At 47.3% G+C, this 16,366-nt stretch overlaps 1 protein-coding gene and 2 long non-coding RNA genes across 8 annotated transcripts; 1 reads left to right on the top strand and 2 right to left on the bottom strand.

Moving 5' to 3' along the window:
• Window positions 1-1,288: 1,288 nt before the first annotated feature.
• LOC135460765 (uncharacterized) lies at window positions 1,289-5,038 on the bottom strand. The gene is made up of 4 exons (XR_010443298.1): window positions 4,783-5,038; window positions 3,523-3,667; window positions 1,902-1,994; window positions 1,289-1,821 (listed from the first exon to the last, which is right to left on the bottom strand). It is a non-coding gene; the product is annotated as an uncharacterized LOC135460765 (long non-coding RNA).
• Window positions 5,039-9,308: 4,270 nt separating this feature from the next.
• INO80E (INO80 complex subunit E) lies at window positions 9,309-14,151 on the top strand. 3 transcript variants are annotated; one of them, XM_064737669.1, is made up of 8 exons: window positions 9,309-9,464; window positions 10,243-10,313; window positions 11,174-11,226; window positions 11,316-11,391; window positions 12,018-12,069; window positions 12,169-12,285; window positions 13,568-13,795; window positions 13,849-13,996. In XM_064737669.1, the coding sequence occupies exons 1-8, from the start codon at window positions 9,381-9,383 to the stop codon at window positions 13,858-13,860; spliced, it is 693 nt and encodes a 230-aa protein (XP_064593739.1). In that variant the 5' UTR covers window positions 9,309-9,380; the 3' UTR covers window positions 13,861-13,996. The 3 variants fall into 3 exon arrangements, 2 of the variants coding, with proteins under 2 accessions (XP_064593739.1, XP_064593738.1); XR_010443293.1 differs by adding an exon at window positions 14,091-14,151 and having other exon boundaries at window positions 9,311-9,464; window positions 13,568-13,874; XM_064737668.1 differs by having other exon boundaries at window positions 9,311-9,464; window positions 13,568-13,996.
• Window positions 13,733-14,828, bottom strand: LOC135460764 (uncharacterized). Of its 4 annotated transcripts, none has more exons than XR_010443297.1 (5): window positions 14,769-14,828; window positions 14,435-14,620; window positions 14,169-14,318; window positions 13,849-13,885; window positions 13,733-13,795 (listed from the first exon to the last, which is right to left on the bottom strand). It is a non-coding gene; the product is annotated as an uncharacterized LOC135460764 (long non-coding RNA). The 4 variants fall into 4 exon arrangements; XR_010443296.1 differs by having other exon boundaries at window positions 13,734-13,795; window positions 13,849-13,907; window positions 14,169-14,369; XR_010443294.1 differs by having other exon boundaries at window positions 13,734-13,795; window positions 13,849-13,907.
• Window positions 14,829-16,366: the final 1,538 nt, after the last annotated feature.

Below are 16,366 nucleotides of genomic sequence, written 5' to 3'. Positions count from 1 at the left end.
GGGTTTATGGGGGTTCTATAGGGGGTTTTTGGGGTTCTATAGGGGTTCTATAGGAATTCTATAGAGTTTCTAAAGGGGTTTATGGGCGTTCTATGGGGTTCTGTAAGGGTTTGGGGGGTTCTATAGGGGTTTGGGGGGAGATTTATGGGGTTCTATAGGGGTTCCGCAGAGTTTCTATAGGGCTCTAGAGGAGTTTATGGGGCTCCTATAAGGGGTTTTGGGGTTCTATAGGGTTCTATACAGGTTCTATAGGGTTTCACAGGGGTTCTATAAGGGTTTAAGGGGGATCCGTAGGGTTCTATAGGGATTTAGCGGGGTTCTATAGGGCCCCATAGGGGTTCTATAGGGGTTTGTGGGGGTTCTGTAGGGTCCTAGAGGGGTTTGTGGGGGTTCTATCGGGTTTGGGGGATTTATGGGTTCTAAAGGGGTTCTATAAGCGTTTGGGGGGGTTCTATAGGGTTTAGCAGGGTTCTATAGGGTTTCATAGGGGCTCTATAGGGTTCTATGGGGTTCTGTAGGGTTCTAGAGGGGTTTATGGGGTTCTATAGGGGGTTTTGGGGTTCTATGGGGTTCTAGAGGGTTCTATAGGGGTTCTATAGGGTTCTAGAGGGGTTTGGGGGGATTTATGGGGTTCTATAGGGGATTTATGGGGTTCTATAGGGGGGTTTGGGGGCCATTTTTGGGATTTTTGAGGCCATTTGTGGGGTGATTTTTTGAGGTGAGAGTTTAGGATTTTTTGGCAATTTTCAGGGAGATTTTTGGGCATTTTTAGGGTGATTTTTGAGGGAAATTTTGGGGATTTTTTGGGGCAATTTTTGGGGATTTTGGGGCAATTTTTGAGGATTTGGGGGGTGATTTTGGAGCCGATTTTGGAGGAATTTTTGAGGCAATTTTTGAGGATTTGGGGGGTGATTTTTAAGACCATTTTTGGGCCTTTTTGGGGGATTTTGATCTCATTTTTGAGGGTGATTTTTGGAGTGATTTGCGTGGGAATTTTAGGGCGATTTTTGGAGGATTTTTTTGTATTTTTAGGGGAATTTTGGAGCCATTTTTTGGGGATTTTTTGGGGCAATTTTTGGGGATTTTGGGGCAATTTTTGAGGATTTGGGGGGTGATTTTTAAGACCATTTTTGGGCCATTTTGGGGGATTTTGATCTCATTTTTGGGGGTGATTTTTGAAGTGATTTCGTGGGAATTTTAGAGTGATATTTTGGGAATTTTTTGGTATTTTTAGGGGAATTTTGGAGCCATTTTTTGGGGCAATTCTTGGGACTTTGGGGGATTTTGGGGCAATTTTTGAGGATTTGGGGGGTGATTTTTAAGACCATTTTTGGGCCTTTTTGGGGGATTTTGATCTCATTTTTGAGGGTGATTTTTGGAGTGATTTGCGTGGGAATTTTAGGGCGATTTTTTGGTGATTTTTAGGGGAATTTTGGATCCATTTTTTGGGGCAATTTTTGGTATTTTTAGGGCAATTTTTGGTATTTTTTGGGGCATTTTTTCACTAATTTTGGGTTGATTTTTGGGGTGATTTTGAGGATTTTTACAGCGATTTTAAGGTGATTTTGGGCATTTTTCCAACCATTTTTAGGCCATTTTTACAACAACATCTCCAACCTTTATTACAACTTTACAACACCAACCCCAAACCCATAAAAACCCCCAAAACCCCAAAAATTCCCCCCAAAAATAAAATTCCAAACTCCCTTCACTCGCTGTCGGAGCTGACGACGCCGCGGAGCCGCGACCAATCCGGGGGGGGCAGCGCCGATTTTGGGGGTGATTTTGGGGCAATTTCGGGGTTTCTTCTTCTGGATCTCGCTGGGGAGGGAAAAGAAAAGGTTAAAAATTGTGAATTTGAGGAAATTTGGTGAAATTTGGGGGTTTTTTGGGGTTTTTACCGGGTAAAATGTTGGAGGCGTCGAGGGCGGCGAGTTCGGCTTTTTCCTCGCGGCGGCGGCCGAGGCGGCGGCAGCGGGCCAGGGAGGGGGCGCCTGGAAAAGGCCAAAATTCACCCAAAATCCACCCAAAATCCGCCCAAAATCCTCAAATTCCGGCAAATTCCAAGAAATCCATAAAATTCCCCCAAAATTCCCCGAAATCCCCACAAAATTCCATCCAAAAACCCCCAAAATTCCACCCAAAAACCCCCAAAATTCCCCTTCAAAATCCCAAAAATCCTGAAATTTTTCCCAAAACCCTCCCCATAAATAGCCTGAAAAATCTCAAAATTCCCCCCAAAATGGACCCAAAAATCGTTCTCAAAATTCCAAATTTCCAAAAATCTGCCTCAAAATCCACCCAAAATCCTCCAATTCCGACAAATTCCAAGAAATCCATAAAATTCCCCCAAAATTCCCTGAAATCCCCCCAAAATTCCATCCAAAAACCCACCAAAATTCCACTCCAAAATCCCAAATTTTCCCAATTTTTTCCCTAAAATTCCCAAATTTTCCCTAAAATTCCATTTTTCCCCAAATCCCCCCAAAGTTTCCTCAAAAAATTGTAAATTTTTCCCATTTTTTTCAAAAATTCCCTCACAATTCCCCAATTCCCCTCACGTACCATCGAGTTCCGCTCCGCGCCGAGCCCCCAAATCCCCCCTAAAAACCCCCTAAAACCCCTCAAAATCCCTCAAACCCACCCCAAACCCCCCAAAATCCCACAAAAATCCTCAAAAAATCCCAAAATTCCCGAATTTCACCCCAAATTTGCAGCCCCAGGTCGCGCAGGGCGCCCCTGAGCGCCTCCAGGACCTGGCGGCGGAGTTCCTCAAATCCCCTGAAATCTCCCCAAAAATTCACCCAAAATTCCACCAAAATTGCCTCAAAATGCCAAAATTCCTTGCAAAATTCCCATTTTTCCCCAAAAAATTCCAAATTTTTCCCATTTTTTTCCAAAATTCCCTCACAATTCCCCAAGTCCCCTCACGTACAATCGAGTTCCGCTCCGCGCCAGGACCTGGCGGCGGAATTGCTCAAATCCCCTCAAATCTCCCCAAAAATTCACCCAAAATTCCACCAAAATAGCCTCAAAATCCCAAAATTCCCTCCAAAATTCCCATTTTTCCCCAAAAAATTCCAAATTTTTCCCATTTTTTTCAAAAATTCCCTCACAATTCCCCAAGTCCCCTCACGTACCATCGAGTTCCGCTCCGCGCCAGGACCTGGCGGCGGAGTTCCTCAAATCCCCTCAAATCTCCCCAAAAATTTACCCAAAATTCCACCAAAATTGCCTCAAAATCCCAAAAATTCCCATTTTTCCCCAAAATTCCCCAAAGTTTCCTCAAAAAATTGTAAATTTTTACCTTTTCAAAAATTCCCTCACAATTCCCCTCACGTACCATCGAGTTCCGCTCCGCGCCGAGCCCCCAAATCCCCCCTAAAAACCCCCTAAAACCCCCTCAAAATCCCCTCAAACCCACCCAAAACCCCCTGAAATCCACCCCAAACCCCCCAAAATCCCACAAAAATTCTCAAAAAATCCCCAAAATTCCCGAATTTCCCCCCAAATTCGCGGTACCTCGCAGCCCCAGGTCGCGCAGGGCGCCCCTGAGCGCCTCCAGGACCTCGCGGCGGCTGCGGCACTTCCGGAAGAGCTGTTTGTAATTGGGGCGCCCCCCAGCGGCTCGGAGGTATCGCTTCAACCGCGCCACTTCCGGTGGGTCCTGGGGGCGGGGCTTAGCGTGAGGGGGCGGGGTTTGTAATGAGGGGGCGGAGCTTGGAGGAAGCCACGCCCACTCATGGGGGAATTGGCGGGAAATGAGGGAAAATTGGGGATTTTGGCGGGAATTTTGGCGGGAATTGGAGGGGGGGAGGGGAAGGATTTGTGGGGTTAAGGAAAATTCGGGGGGGGTGGGAAAATTGAGAAAAAATCTGGAATTTATGATAAATTTTATGAATTTTGTGCAAAATTCTATTAAAATTTGACCGAAATTTTTAGAAATAACCAAAAATTCCTCCCCCAAATACTCCCCAAAAATTCCACCAAAATCTCCCGACAAATTTTCAAATTTTTAAATTTAAAATTTCAAACTTTCAAATTTCAAAATTTCAAATTTTTCCCCTCACAAATTCACTGCAATTCCCTCCCCAAATATCCCCAAAATTATCCCCACAAAAATTCCACCCAAAAAATCCCCAAATTTTTCCCTGAATTTCCCCAAAAAGCCCCCAAAAATTTCCCCAAATTCCTCCCTCAAAATCCCCAATTGGCACCCAAACATTTCCCCGAATCCCCCCCGAAAATGCCGAAATTTCCACCATAAATCCCCAGAAATTCTCCAAAATTTTCCCAAAATTCCTCCTCCAATTCCCTCCAAAATTCCCCCAAAAATTTCACAAATTTGCCCAAAAATCCCCAATTTTCTCTGAAAATCCCAACTCCAAAATTTCAGATTTTACCCCCCAAATTTCCCCAAAAATCCCAAAAAAATGTTTCCAAAATTTGCAAATTTTACCGCAAATTTTCCCAAAATTTCCCCAAAAAAATCCCAAATTCCCCCCCCAAAATTTTCCCTAAAATCCCCAATTTTCCCTCAAAATTCCCCCATAAAAAATCTCAATTTTTCCTTTGAAGTCCCCTCCAAAACCTCAAAACTTTACCGCAAAAAATCCCCAAATTCCCAACAAAAATTCCAAATTTTCCTCCTAAAAATTTCCAATTTTTTCCCGGAAATTCCAACAAAAATTCCCAAAAATTTTCCTCAAAATTCCACCCAAAAAATTGCCCCAAAATTCCCAAATTTTCCAAAAAAACCCCCAAAAATTCTGAATTTTTCACCTTCCCGCGCCTCCACCACTCCTCCTCTTCCTCCTCCTCGTCCTTCCTCCTCTTCCTCTTCTTCCTCTTCTCCTCCTCTTCCTCCTTTCCCCGATTTTTCCTTTTTTCCGCCCATTTTGCCAACGGCAAATCCTCGGAATCCGACCCAGAGGAATTTCCGGGATTTTTTGGGGATTTTTTGGGATTTTTTTTTGATTTTTTGGGTTTTTCTTCCTCCTCCTCTTCATCCTCCTCTTCCTCACTTTCACTTTTCTTTTTTCTTTTTTGGTTTTTTTTAGGTTTTTTCCGATTTTTTCCATTTTTTCCCATTTTTTTCCCATTTTCCCGGTCTGAATCTTCCTCTTCATCCTCCTCTTCCTCCTCCTCTTCATCCTCCTCTTCCTCGCTCTCAATTTTCCCTTTTTTTGCCATTTTTTGCGGTTTTTTCACCATTTTTTCCGTTTTTTTTCCCATTTTTTCCATCTGAGCCTTCCTCATCTTCATCCTCTTCCTCCTCATCTTCATCCTCCTCTTCCTCACTCTCCATTTTCCCTTTTTTGGCCGCTTTTTTTATAATTTTTGGGGATTTTTCCCCAATTTTTCCTGATTTTTTCCCATCTTTTCTGTCTGAATCTTCCTCTTCATCTTCCTCTTCCTCCTCATCTTCATCCTCCTCTTCCTCACTCTCCATTTTCCCTTTTTTGGCCCCTTTTTTTATAATTTTTTTGGATTTTTTTCCATTTTTTCCTGTTTTTCTCCCATTTTCCCGGTCTGAATCTTCCTCTTCATCCTCCTCTTCCTCCTCATCTTCATCCTCCTCTTCCTCACTTTCACTTTTCTTTTTTTTTGCCGTTTTTGGGGTTTTTTTCACCATTTTTTCTGATTTTTTCCGATTTTTTCCTGTTTTTTCCCGGTCTGAATCTTCCTCTTCATCCTCCTCTTCCTCCTCATCTTCATCCTCCTCTTCCTCACTCTCAATTTTCTTTTTTTTTGCCGTTTTTTGGTTTTTTTCATATTTTTGTCTGACTTTTTCCCATTTTTTCCTCCTTTTTTCCCATTTTTTCCATCTGAGCCTTCCTCATCATCATCCTCTTCCTCCCCATCTTCATCCTCCTCTTCCTCACTCTCAATTTTCCCTTTTTTGGCCGCTTTTTTTATAATTTTGGGGGATTTTTCCCCAATTTTTCCTGATTTTTTCCCATCTTTCCTGTCTGAATCTTCCTCTTCATCCTCATCTTCATCCTCCTCTTCCTCACTTTCACTTTTCTTTTTTTTTGCCGTTTTTGATGGTTTTTTCACCATTTTTTCCAATTTTTTCCCATTTTTTCCTCCTTTTTTCCCATTTTTTCCATCTGAATCTTCCTCTTCATCCTCCTCTTCCTCCTCATCTTCATCCTCCTCTTCCTCACTCTCCATTTTCCCTTTTTTGGCCGCTTTTTTTATAATTTTGGGGGATTTTTCCCCAATTTTTCCTGATTTTTTCCTATCTTTTCTGTCTGAATCTTCCTCTTCATCCTCCTCTTCCTCGCTTTCAATTTCCCTTTTTTTGCCTTTTTTTGCGGTTTTTTCATATTTTTGTCTGATTTTTTTCCTGATTTTCTCCCATTTTTTCCATCTGAGCCTTCCTCATCTTCATCTTCGTCCTCCTCATCTTCATCCTCCTCTTCCTCACTCTCCATTTTCCCTTTTTTGGCCGCTTTTTTTATAATTTTTTGGGATTTTTTCCTATTTTTTCCCTTTTTTTGTTCATTTTCCCACTCTGAATCTTCCTCTTCCTCATCTTCCTCCTCCTCATCTTCATCCTCCTCTTCCTCGCTCTCCATTTTCCCTTTTTTTGCCGTTTTTTGCGTTTTTTTCATATTTTTGTCTGATTTTTTCCATTTTTTCCTGATTTTCTCCCATTTTTTCCATCTGAGCCTTCCTCATCATCATCCTCTTCCTCCTCCTCTTCCTCACTCTCAATTTTCCCTTTTTTGGCCCCTTTTTTAATAATTTTTTTGGTTTTTTCCCCGTTTTTTCCTGGTTTTCTCCCATTTTCCCGCTCTGAATCTTCCTCTTCCTCATCTTCCTCCTCCTCATCTTCCTCCTCCTCTTCCTCGCTCTCCATTTTGGATTTTTTGGCCTCCTTTTTTGCTGTTTTTGGGGTTTTTTCCCATTTTTTCCTGATTTTTTCCCATTTTTCCTCTCATTTTCCCAGTCTGACTCTTCATCTTCCTCCTCTTCCTCCTCATCTTCATCTTCCTCCTCTTCCTCGCTCTCAATTTTCCCTTTTTTTGTCATTTTTGGGGTTTTTTTCTCATTTTTTCCCGATTTTTTCCCATTTTTTCCCTTTTTTCTCCCATTTTCCCACTCCGAATCTTCCTCTTCTTCCTCCTCATCTTCATCCTCCTCTTCCTCACTTTCACTTTTCCCCCTTTTTGTGGTTTTTTGGGGTTTTTTCACAATTTTCCCCAATTTTTTCCTCTTTTTCCCACCTGGATCTTCCTCATCTTCCTCCTCCTCTTCCTCCCTCTCCATTTTCCCCCAATTTTTCCCCATTTTTTCCTCTTTTTTCCCCGTTTTTTCCCCAATTTTTTCCTTTTTTCCCCCAATTTTCCTCCTCTCCTCTTCCTCATCTTCATCCTCCTCTTCCTCACTCTCAAATTTTCTCCTTTTTTTCCCCATTTTTCCCTCATTTTTCCCGGATTTTTTTGATTTTTCCTCATTTTTTCCCTTTTTCACCCCAATTTTCTTCCTCTCCTCCTCCTCATCTTCCTCCTCATCTTCCTCTTCCTCGCTCTCAATTTTCTTCCTTTTTGCCCCAATTTTCCCCATTTTTTCCTCATTTTTTCCAGATTTTTCCCCCATTTTTACCCCAATTTTCTTCCTCTCCTCCTCCTCCTCCTCATCTTCCTCCTCATCTTCCTCTTCCTCGCTCTCAATTTTCCTCCTTTTTGTCCCAATTTTCCCTATTTTTTCCTCATTTTTTCCAGATTTTTCCCCAATTTTTACCCCAATTTTCTTCCTCTCCTCATCCTCATCTTCCTCCTCATCTTCCTCCTCATCTTCCTCTTCCTCACTCTCAATTTTCTTCCTTTTTGTCCCAATTTTCCCCATTTTTTCCCCAAATTTTTTTGATTTTTCCTCATTTTTTCCCTTTTTCACCCCAATTTTCTTCCTCTCCTCCTCCTCCTCTTCCTCCTCATCTTCCTCCTCATCCTCCTCTTCCTCACTCTCAATTTTCCTCCTTTTTGCCCGATTTTCCCCCAATTTTTCCTCCTTTTTTCCCTTTTTTGCCCCATTTTTCTTCCTCTCCTCCTCTTCTTCCTCCTCCTCTTCCTCACTCTCAATTTTCCCCTTTTTTGCCCCATTTTTAACAATTTTTTTGGATCTTTCCCCTTCATCTTCCTCCTCCTCTTCCTCACTCTCAATTTTCCCCTTTTCTGCCCCAATTTTTTCCTCTTTTCCCCCATTTTTGTCCTTTTCTACCCCGTTTTCCCCAGAATTTTCGGATTTCTCCTCATTTTTTCCCTTTTTCACCCCAATTTTCTCCTCCTCTTCCTCCTCACTCCCAATTTCCCCCTTTTCCCCCAAATTGTCCCCATTTTTTTCCAATTTTTCCCCATTTTCCTTCCCCCCGTCTTCCTCACCCTCCATTTCCCTCATTTTCGCCCCGTTTTCCTCAATTTTTTCACATTTTTCACTTTTTTTCACCCCAATTTCCTTCTCCTCTTCCTCCTCCTCATCCTCACTCCCATTTTTCCCGCCTTTTTCCTCATTTTCCCCGCCTTTTCCGCCATTTTCCCGCCCTTCCGTCTCTCCGCTAGGGAGCGCCACGCACAGGGCGTGGTCCCCGCTGGCCACGCCCCCTTCAAACTCCGCGCATGCGCTGTCGGCTTTGACCCAATCCGGCGCCCTGCGGAGGAGAAAAGGGCGGAGTCAAGCAGGGCGTGGTCGCCCTGGGGGCGTGGCCAGCTCAGGGCGTGGCCCCGGGGGGTCTCCGGTGCCTCCCCTCCCCCCTCCCGGTACCGTTCGCAGCCGCTCGGCGCCGCCGCCGCCGCCATTTTTCAGTCCTCAGAGCGGCAGCCAATGAGGATTGAGATAAAAGACAGCGGGGCGGGGCTTAAAGCGCGGGACCAATTAGAAGGAGGCGCTATATACCCGGAAGTCAAAACAACTAATAGAGGCATGGAAAAGGCCGGATGTAAATGAGTGACAGCATAAGGAGCTAATCGGAAGCCTTAGTGAGCAGCGCTGGCCAATAGGAGTGACGGAAAGGCGGAACCACGGGCGGGAGTGAGCGGCGGCCCTTTCAGCCAATCAGAAGGCTGATTGGAGCCACAGCAGCGAATAGGAAGAGTCTGTGGGTGGGCCAAAGCTCTTGACTCAATACCGGTAAAGCCCACACGGGAAGAGGCTGAGAAATGACTGACAGCAGCACGATCTAATGAGATTTTAGGATTTTAAAAGCTCAACCAATCAGCAATACGAAAAGGCGGGACTTATCCGGCCCAGCCAGCCACGCTCGGAGAAGAACAAGGAAGCGGCAGGCGGGATTTCCGCATCGCCAACCAATCAGGCGGCGGCGCGCGAACCTAGCAACCAATGAGAAGCGAGGGGAAGGGCGGGGATTGTCCGCCATGAACGGGGCGAGCGAGGGCGATGTCGGCGGCTACAAACGGCGCTGCCGGGCCCTGAAACGGCGCCTGAAGCTGCTGCTCTACGTGAGGGGCGGGGCCCGACGTGAAAGGCGTGGCCTAAAAAGGGCGGGAAGGGAAAGGGGCGGGGCTTAAGCGTCAGGGGAGACCGGGGGGCCGGGGGGGAGTGAGGGGAAAATGGGAAAATTTGGGAAAAAAATTAAAAATTTGGGGGAAAAAATTAAAATATGAGGGGGAAAATTGAAAATTTGGGCGTAAAATTGGAAATATGAGAGGCAAGTTGGGGTTTGGGGGGAAAATTGGCGGTTTTGAAGGGAAAAAGGGAATTTTGGGGGGGGGAAAGGGGAATTTTTAAAGGGGAAAGTGGGATTTTTTTAAGTAAAATATTTCAATTTTTGAGGGAAAATGAATTTTGGGGGGGAAATGTTTGATTTAGAGGGAAAAAAGAATAATTTGAGGGGAAAAAATGAATTTTGGACTTTAAAACCCTCAAATTTTAGTGTGGGGGAAAGGTGAAATTTAACGATTAAAACCCCTGAATTTCTATGGAGAAAAAAGCCAAATTTTGAGGTAAAAAACCCAAATTTGGGTGGGGAAAAAAAAGCCAAATTTTGGAGTGGAAAAGCTGAATTTTTGAGAGAAAAAAGGCGAAATTTTAGGGGGAAAAAAGATGAATTTTTGAGGGTTAAAAAAGCCAAATTTGGGGGTAAAAAAGGTGAATTTTAGAGGGGAAAAGATGAATTTTGGGGTAAAATCCCCAGGATTTTGTGGGATTTTTCCCGTTCCCCCACTGTGGGTGGGTGTGGCTAAAGTGGCCCCGCCCACCTTTTGGCTCCGCCCCCAGGAGCAGGAATGTTTCCAGGAGGAGCTGAGGAGGGCCCAGCGCAAACTGCTGAAAGTGTCACGGGATAAAAGGTACAAAAATCCACCAAATTCACCCCAAAAATCCCATTTTTATTGTTTATTTATTTATTTATTTTTTTAATTTTGGAGTTTTTCCCAAAATTCCCAATTTGTATTTTTTATTTTTTTTGTTTTTTTCCCAAATTCCCAATTTTTATTTTTATTTAGTTTTTTTTTTTCCCTGGAATTCCCAATTTTTGTTTTCTATTTTTATTTTTTAGCTTATTTTTTTTCCTCTCAAAACCTTCCGGTTTTTAATTTATATTTTTATTTCATTCCCAAAATTTCCAATTTTTATACTTTCATCTTTAATTCTAAATTCTTTTCCTCAACTTTCCCTTTTTTAAAAAAAAAATATTTTTCTCTTCCCCCTGAAATTTTCCATTTCTAACTTTTATTTTCTTCCCTGAAATTCCCAATTTTATATTTTATATTTTATGATTATTTTCAACTTCTTTTTCTTTTTATTCAATTTTTTTTAATACAAATTTCTCGGTTTTACTTTTGTGTTTAGTTTTAGCTTTAATTTTCCCTCAAATTTCCCAATTTTTTATTTTCATTGTTATTTTCATTATAATTTTTCTTCTTTTTTCCTTCGAAATTCCCAAATTTTTTCTCTTTCATTTTGTTTAAATTTTCATTATTTTTCTTTTAATTTTCTCAATTTTAAAATTTTAATTTTAATTTTGATTTTACCTTTGAACTTCTCTATCGTTTATTTTTGCCTTTATTTAACTTTCATTTTTATTTTTCAATTTTATTCCTTTCTTAAAATTTCCCCAAATTTTTTTTTTTAATTTTAATTTTTTTAAAGATTTTCTTTTTTTTTTTTTTAATTAAAATTCCCCAATTTTTCCTCATTTTCTCCCCAGTTTCCTCCTGGACCGCCTCCTCCAGTACGAAAACGTCGACGATGATTCCTCAGGTACCTGGGGGTGGGCGGGGCGGGGTCAAAGGTCAACCCTGGCCGTGGCCACGCCCCCCTTCCTCTGATTGGCTCCTCCCCCTGCCCAGACTCGGAGGCGACGGCGTCATCGGACAACAGCGACGGGGACGGCCCCAAGGGGGCGGAGCCAACGCCTGCCAAGAGGTAAGGAAAGGGTTAAAGGGGGCCAAGATGGCGGCCAAAGTGGGCGTGGCTTCAAAATGGCCGCCAAATTGTTGGGCAGGGTTTCAAAATGGCCGCCCAGTTGTTGGGCAGGGTTTCAAAATGGCGGAACTTGAAGGGGGTGGGGGTTCAAGATGGCTGCCAGGAGTGGGTGGGGTTTAAAATGGCTGCTGGGTGTGGGTGGGGCTTGAGGATGGCCAATCAGATTTCTGGGTGTGGCCTAAAGTAAAGGCAGCTTCAAAATGGCCGCCACATTGTGGGAATGATTCAAGATGGCTGCCAAAAGTGGGCGTGGCTTCAGTGTGGTCACAACTATAGGGAAAGTGGGGAATCCAAGATGGCCACCACATGAAGTGGGCGTGGCCACAGCGTAAGTGGGTGGAGCATCTGCATGGGCAGGATTCAAGATGGCTCCAATAACAGGGGTAAAATTCAAGATGGCTGCCAAAATGGAGGTCAAAATCCAAGATGGCTGCCATCATGGGGGTAAAATTTCAAAATGGAGGACATAATGGGGAGTAAATCCAAGATGGCCGCCATCATGAGGGTATAAATCCAAGATGGCCGCCACAAAGTGGGCGTGGCTAATGGTTTCCTTCCACACACAGGCGCCGCTCGCCGTCCCCTCCCCCCTCAGGCTTTGGCCCCTCCCCCTACATGGTGAGTGCCCCTCCCCCACACCAAACCCCTCCTTCTTTTTAAAGCCCCACCCACTTTTTAAAAAGTGGGCGTGGTCTAATTGTTGCCCCCTCCCCCAAGATGGCGTCACCGCCCTACAGCCCCTTCCCGGCGCAGTTCCCGCCCCTCCCCCCGGGGGGCGGGGCCAGGCCACGCCCCTCCCCTGCCCGGCGCAGCAAAGGGACCCGGAGGGGGCAGGTAAAGGGGGCGGGGCCTAAGGGGGCGGGGCTAATGGGGGAGGAACCATGGGGGGATAGTGAAGGGGCGGGGCTAACGGGGAGAAGAGTCAATGGGGAATAACAAAAGGGGCGGAGCTAAAGGGGGTGGGGCTAAGGGGGGGCGGAACCATTGGGGTAAAGCAAAGTGGGCGGGGCTAAATTGGGAGAAGTCAATGGGGATTAGGAAATGTGGGCGGGGCTAAATGGGAGGAGTCATTGGGGAGTAGCAAAGGGGGTGGGGCTAAAGGGTGGTTAAAGGGGAGAGCATGTGGGATAGCAAAGGGGGGGGCTAGAGAGGGGAGGAGCAATTGGGGAATAGCAAAGGGGCGGGGCTAAAGGGGGAGGTCATTGGGGAATAACTAAGGGGTGGGGCAAAAGGGGAGGGCTATGATGGCAGGACTAAAGGGGGAGGAGTTTATGGGGGAATAACAAAGGGGCGGGGCTAAAGGGGGAGGAGTAATTGGGGAATAGCAAAGGGGGCGGGGCTAAAGGGGGAGGAGTCATTGGGGAATAGCAAAGGGCGGGGCAAAGGGGAGGAGTAATTGGGAATAGCAAAGGGGCGGCTAAAGGGAGTGTCATGGGGATAGCAAAGGGGGGGGGCCAAAGGGGAGGGGCTATGATGCAGGCAAAAGGGAGGAGTTTTTGGGGGATACCCAAGGGGCGGGGCTAAGGGGGAGGTAATTGGGGAATAGTAAAGGGGGGGGGCTAAAGGGGATGTATCATTGGGGAATAGCAAAGGGGTGGGGCAAAAGGGGAGGGCTAGGGAGCAGGGCTAAAGGGGAGAGTTATGGGAATAGCAAAGGGGGTGGGGCTAAAGGGGGAGGGGCTATGAGGGCAGGGCCAAAGGGGGAGGAGTTTATGGGGGAATAGCAAAGGGGCGGGGCTAAAGGGGGAGGAGTTAAATGGGGAATAACAAAGGGGGCGGGGCTAAGCGGAGGTATCATGGGGGATAGCAAAGGGGTGGGCAAAAGGGGAGGGCTATGAGGCAGGGCAAAAGGGAGGAGTTTACGGGGAATAGCAAGGGGCGGGCTAAAGGGGAGAGAATTGGGAGTAGTAAGGGGTGGGCTATGAGCCATAAGGGGGAGGAGTTTATGGGGGAATAGCAAAGGGGCGGGGCTAAAGGGGGAGGAGTCATTGGGGAATAGCAAAGGGGCGAGGCTAAACAGGGGAGGGGTCAAAGGGGGAGGGGCCATTGTGTCAGTGGTCACTCATTGGTCACTCCTCGCTGACTCCTCCCCTTTTCTCTCCCCCCCCCCCCCCAGCCTCCCCCGCCCCCTCCCCCCCTCCCCTTCACCACTGGCACGGGAGGGGCGGGGCTGTCCGGGGGGCGTGGCCCCGGCTCGCCCCTCCCCCCGCCGGCGCTGGCCCCGCCCCCGGCCCCGCCCCCCGTGCCGGCCACGCTCCCGCGGCGCCTCCTGAGCGACCCCGGCGAGGGGGAGGGGGAGGGCAGCGATGACCCCCTGGACGGGGACGACGAGCTGGTCATCGACCTGCCCGAGTGACCACTGAGTGACCACTGAGTGACCACTGAGTGACCATCGACCTGCCCGAGTGACCGCTGAGTGACCACTGAGTGACCGCTGAGTGACCGCTGAGTGACCGCTGAGTGACCATCAACCCCCCTGAGCTGGTCATCGACCTGCCCGAGTGACCGCTGAGTGACCGCTGAGTGACTGCTGAGTGACCATTGACCTGCCCGAGTGACCAAGTGACCAGTGAGTGACCATCGACCTGCCGAGTGACCACTGAGTGACCAGTGAGTGACCATCGACTGCCCAGTGACCAGAGTGACCGCTGAGTGACCATCGACCTGCCCGAGTGACCACTGAGTGACCAGTGAGTGACCATCGACTGCCGAGTGACCAGAGTGACCGCTGAGTGACCACTGAGTGACCATCGACCTGCCCGAGTGACCACTGAGTGACCGCTGAGTGACCGCTGAGTGACCACTGAGTGACCACTGAGTGACCACTGAGTGACCGCTGAGTGACCATCGACCTGCCCGAGTGACCGCTGAGTGACCAGAGTGACCGCTGAGTGACCATCGACCTGCCCGAGTGACCACTGAGTGACCATCGACTGCCAGTGACCAAGTGACCGCTGAGTGACCATCGACCTGCCCGAGTGACCAGAGTGACCGCTGAGTGACCACTGAGTGACCGCTGAGTGACCGCTGAGTGACCACTGAGTGACCATCGACCTGCCCGAGTGACCAGAGTGACCAGTGAGTGACCATCGACCTGCCCGAGTGACCACTGAGTGACCACTGAGTGACCACTGAGTGACCGCTGAGTGACCGCTGAGTGACCATCGACCTGCCCGAGTGACCACTGAGTGACCACTGAGTGACCGCTGAGTGACCATCGACCTGCCCGAGTGACCACTGAGTGACCACTGAGTGACCACTGAGTGACCATCGACCTGCCTGAGTGACCACTGAGTGACCACTGAGTGACCATCGACCTGCCCGAGTGACCAGAGTGACCACTGAGTGACCACTGAGTGACCACTGAGTGACCGCTGAGTGACCATCGACCTGCCCGAGTGACCGCTGAGTGACCGCTGAGTGACCACTGAGTGACCATCGACCTGCCCGAGTGACCGCTGAGTGACCGCTGAGTGACCGCTGAGTGACCACTGAGTGACCATCGACCTGCCCGAGTGACCACTGAGTGACCACTGAGTGACCATCGACCTGCCTGAATGACCATTCACTGATCACTGAGTGACCATGGAGTGACCACTCAGTGGCCAGTGGTCCATGAGTGACCATCAACCTCTGGGAATGACCATTGACCTCCCTGAGTGACCACTGAGTGACCACTGAGTGACCATCAGTCATCAACCTCCCTGAGCTGGTCATTGATGTTTCTGAGTGACCACTGAGTGACCAGTGGTCACTGAGTGACCATCAACCTGTCCGAGTGACCACTGAGTGACCGCTGAGTGACCATCAGTCTCCCTGAGTGACCAGTGGTCACTGAGCGCTGGAGTGACCATCAATCTCCCTGAGTGACCATCGATCTTCTGGAGTGACCAACTGACCACTGAGTGACCACTGAGTGACCATCAACCCCCCTGAGCTGGTCAGTGACCACTGAGTGACCGCTGAGTGACCATCAATCTCCCTGAGTGACCATCGACCTCCTGGAGTGACCAACTGACCACTGAGTGACCACTGAGTGACCACTGGTCATCGGCTTCCTGGAGTGACCATTCCCCAGTTGTTCATTGGGATCTTGGAGTGACCATTGACCACTGAGTGACCACTGAGTGACCACTGGTCATGGAAATGATGGAGTGACCGCTGAGTGACCACTGACCATGGAGTGACCACTGAGTGACCACTGGTCATGGAAATGATGGAGTGACCGCTGAGTGACCACTGACCATGGAGTGACCACCGAGTGACCACTGAGTGACCACTGACCATGGAGTGACCACCGAGTGACCACTGAGTGACCACTGGTCATGGAAATGATGGAGTGACCACTGAGTGACCACTGACCATGGAGTGACCACTGAGTGACCACTGAGTGACCACTGGTCATGGAATGATGATGACCACTGAGTGACCATTGACCGACCACTGAGTGACCACCGAGTGACCACTGAGTGACCACTGGTCATGGGAATGATGGAGTGACCGCTGAGTGACCACTGACCATGGAGTGACCGCTGAGTGATCACTGGTCATGAAATGATGGAGTGACCACTGAGTGACCATTGACCACCGAGTGACCACTGAGTGACCACTGACCACCGAGTGACCACTGAGTGACCATGGTCATGAAATGATGGAGTGACCACTGAGTGACCACTGACCATGGAGTGACCACCGAGTGACCACAACTGGACACGGAAACACCGAAAGATTTTGGGGGAAAATTTTGGCGATTTTGGGAGGCAAAAAAAAGACTAAAAATTAAGAGAAAAAAAAATCCGAATTTTGGCAAAATTCTGACAAAATCTGGGAGGTAAAACTTAAAATATTTTTAAAAATTTTTAAAAAAAACGTAAAAATTGGGAAAATTTTAAGTTTTGGGGAGAGTTTTAGAAGA

The sequence above is a fragment of the Zonotrichia leucophrys genome, unplaced genomic scaffold, assembly GCF_028769735.1.
Source record: "Zonotrichia leucophrys gambelii isolate GWCS_2022_RI unplaced genomic scaffold, RI_Zleu_2.0 Scaffold_97_166073, whole genome shotgun sequence".
NCBI lineage: Eukaryota > Metazoa > Chordata > Aves > Passeriformes > Passerellidae > Zonotrichia > Zonotrichia leucophrys.
This window is presented reverse-complemented; position numbering and strand designations above follow the sequence as displayed.

What these genes read in the sequence shown, in the direction of transcription:
- INO80E (XM_064737669.1), top strand. Translation starts at nt 9,381, where the DNA reads ATGAACGGGGCGAGCGAGGGCGATGTCGGCGGCTACAAACGGCGCTGC. An exon ending in GCCTGAAGCTGCTGCTCTAC is followed by an intron (nt 9,465 to 10,242) that starts GTGAGGGGCGGG and finishes CTCCGCCCCCAG; the next exon opens with GAGCAGGAATGTTTCCAGGA. An exon ending in AAGGGACCCGGAGGGGGCAG is followed by an intron (nt 12,286 to 13,567) that starts GTAAAGGGGGCG and finishes CCCCCCCCCCAG; the next exon opens with CCTCCCCCGCCCCCTCCCCC.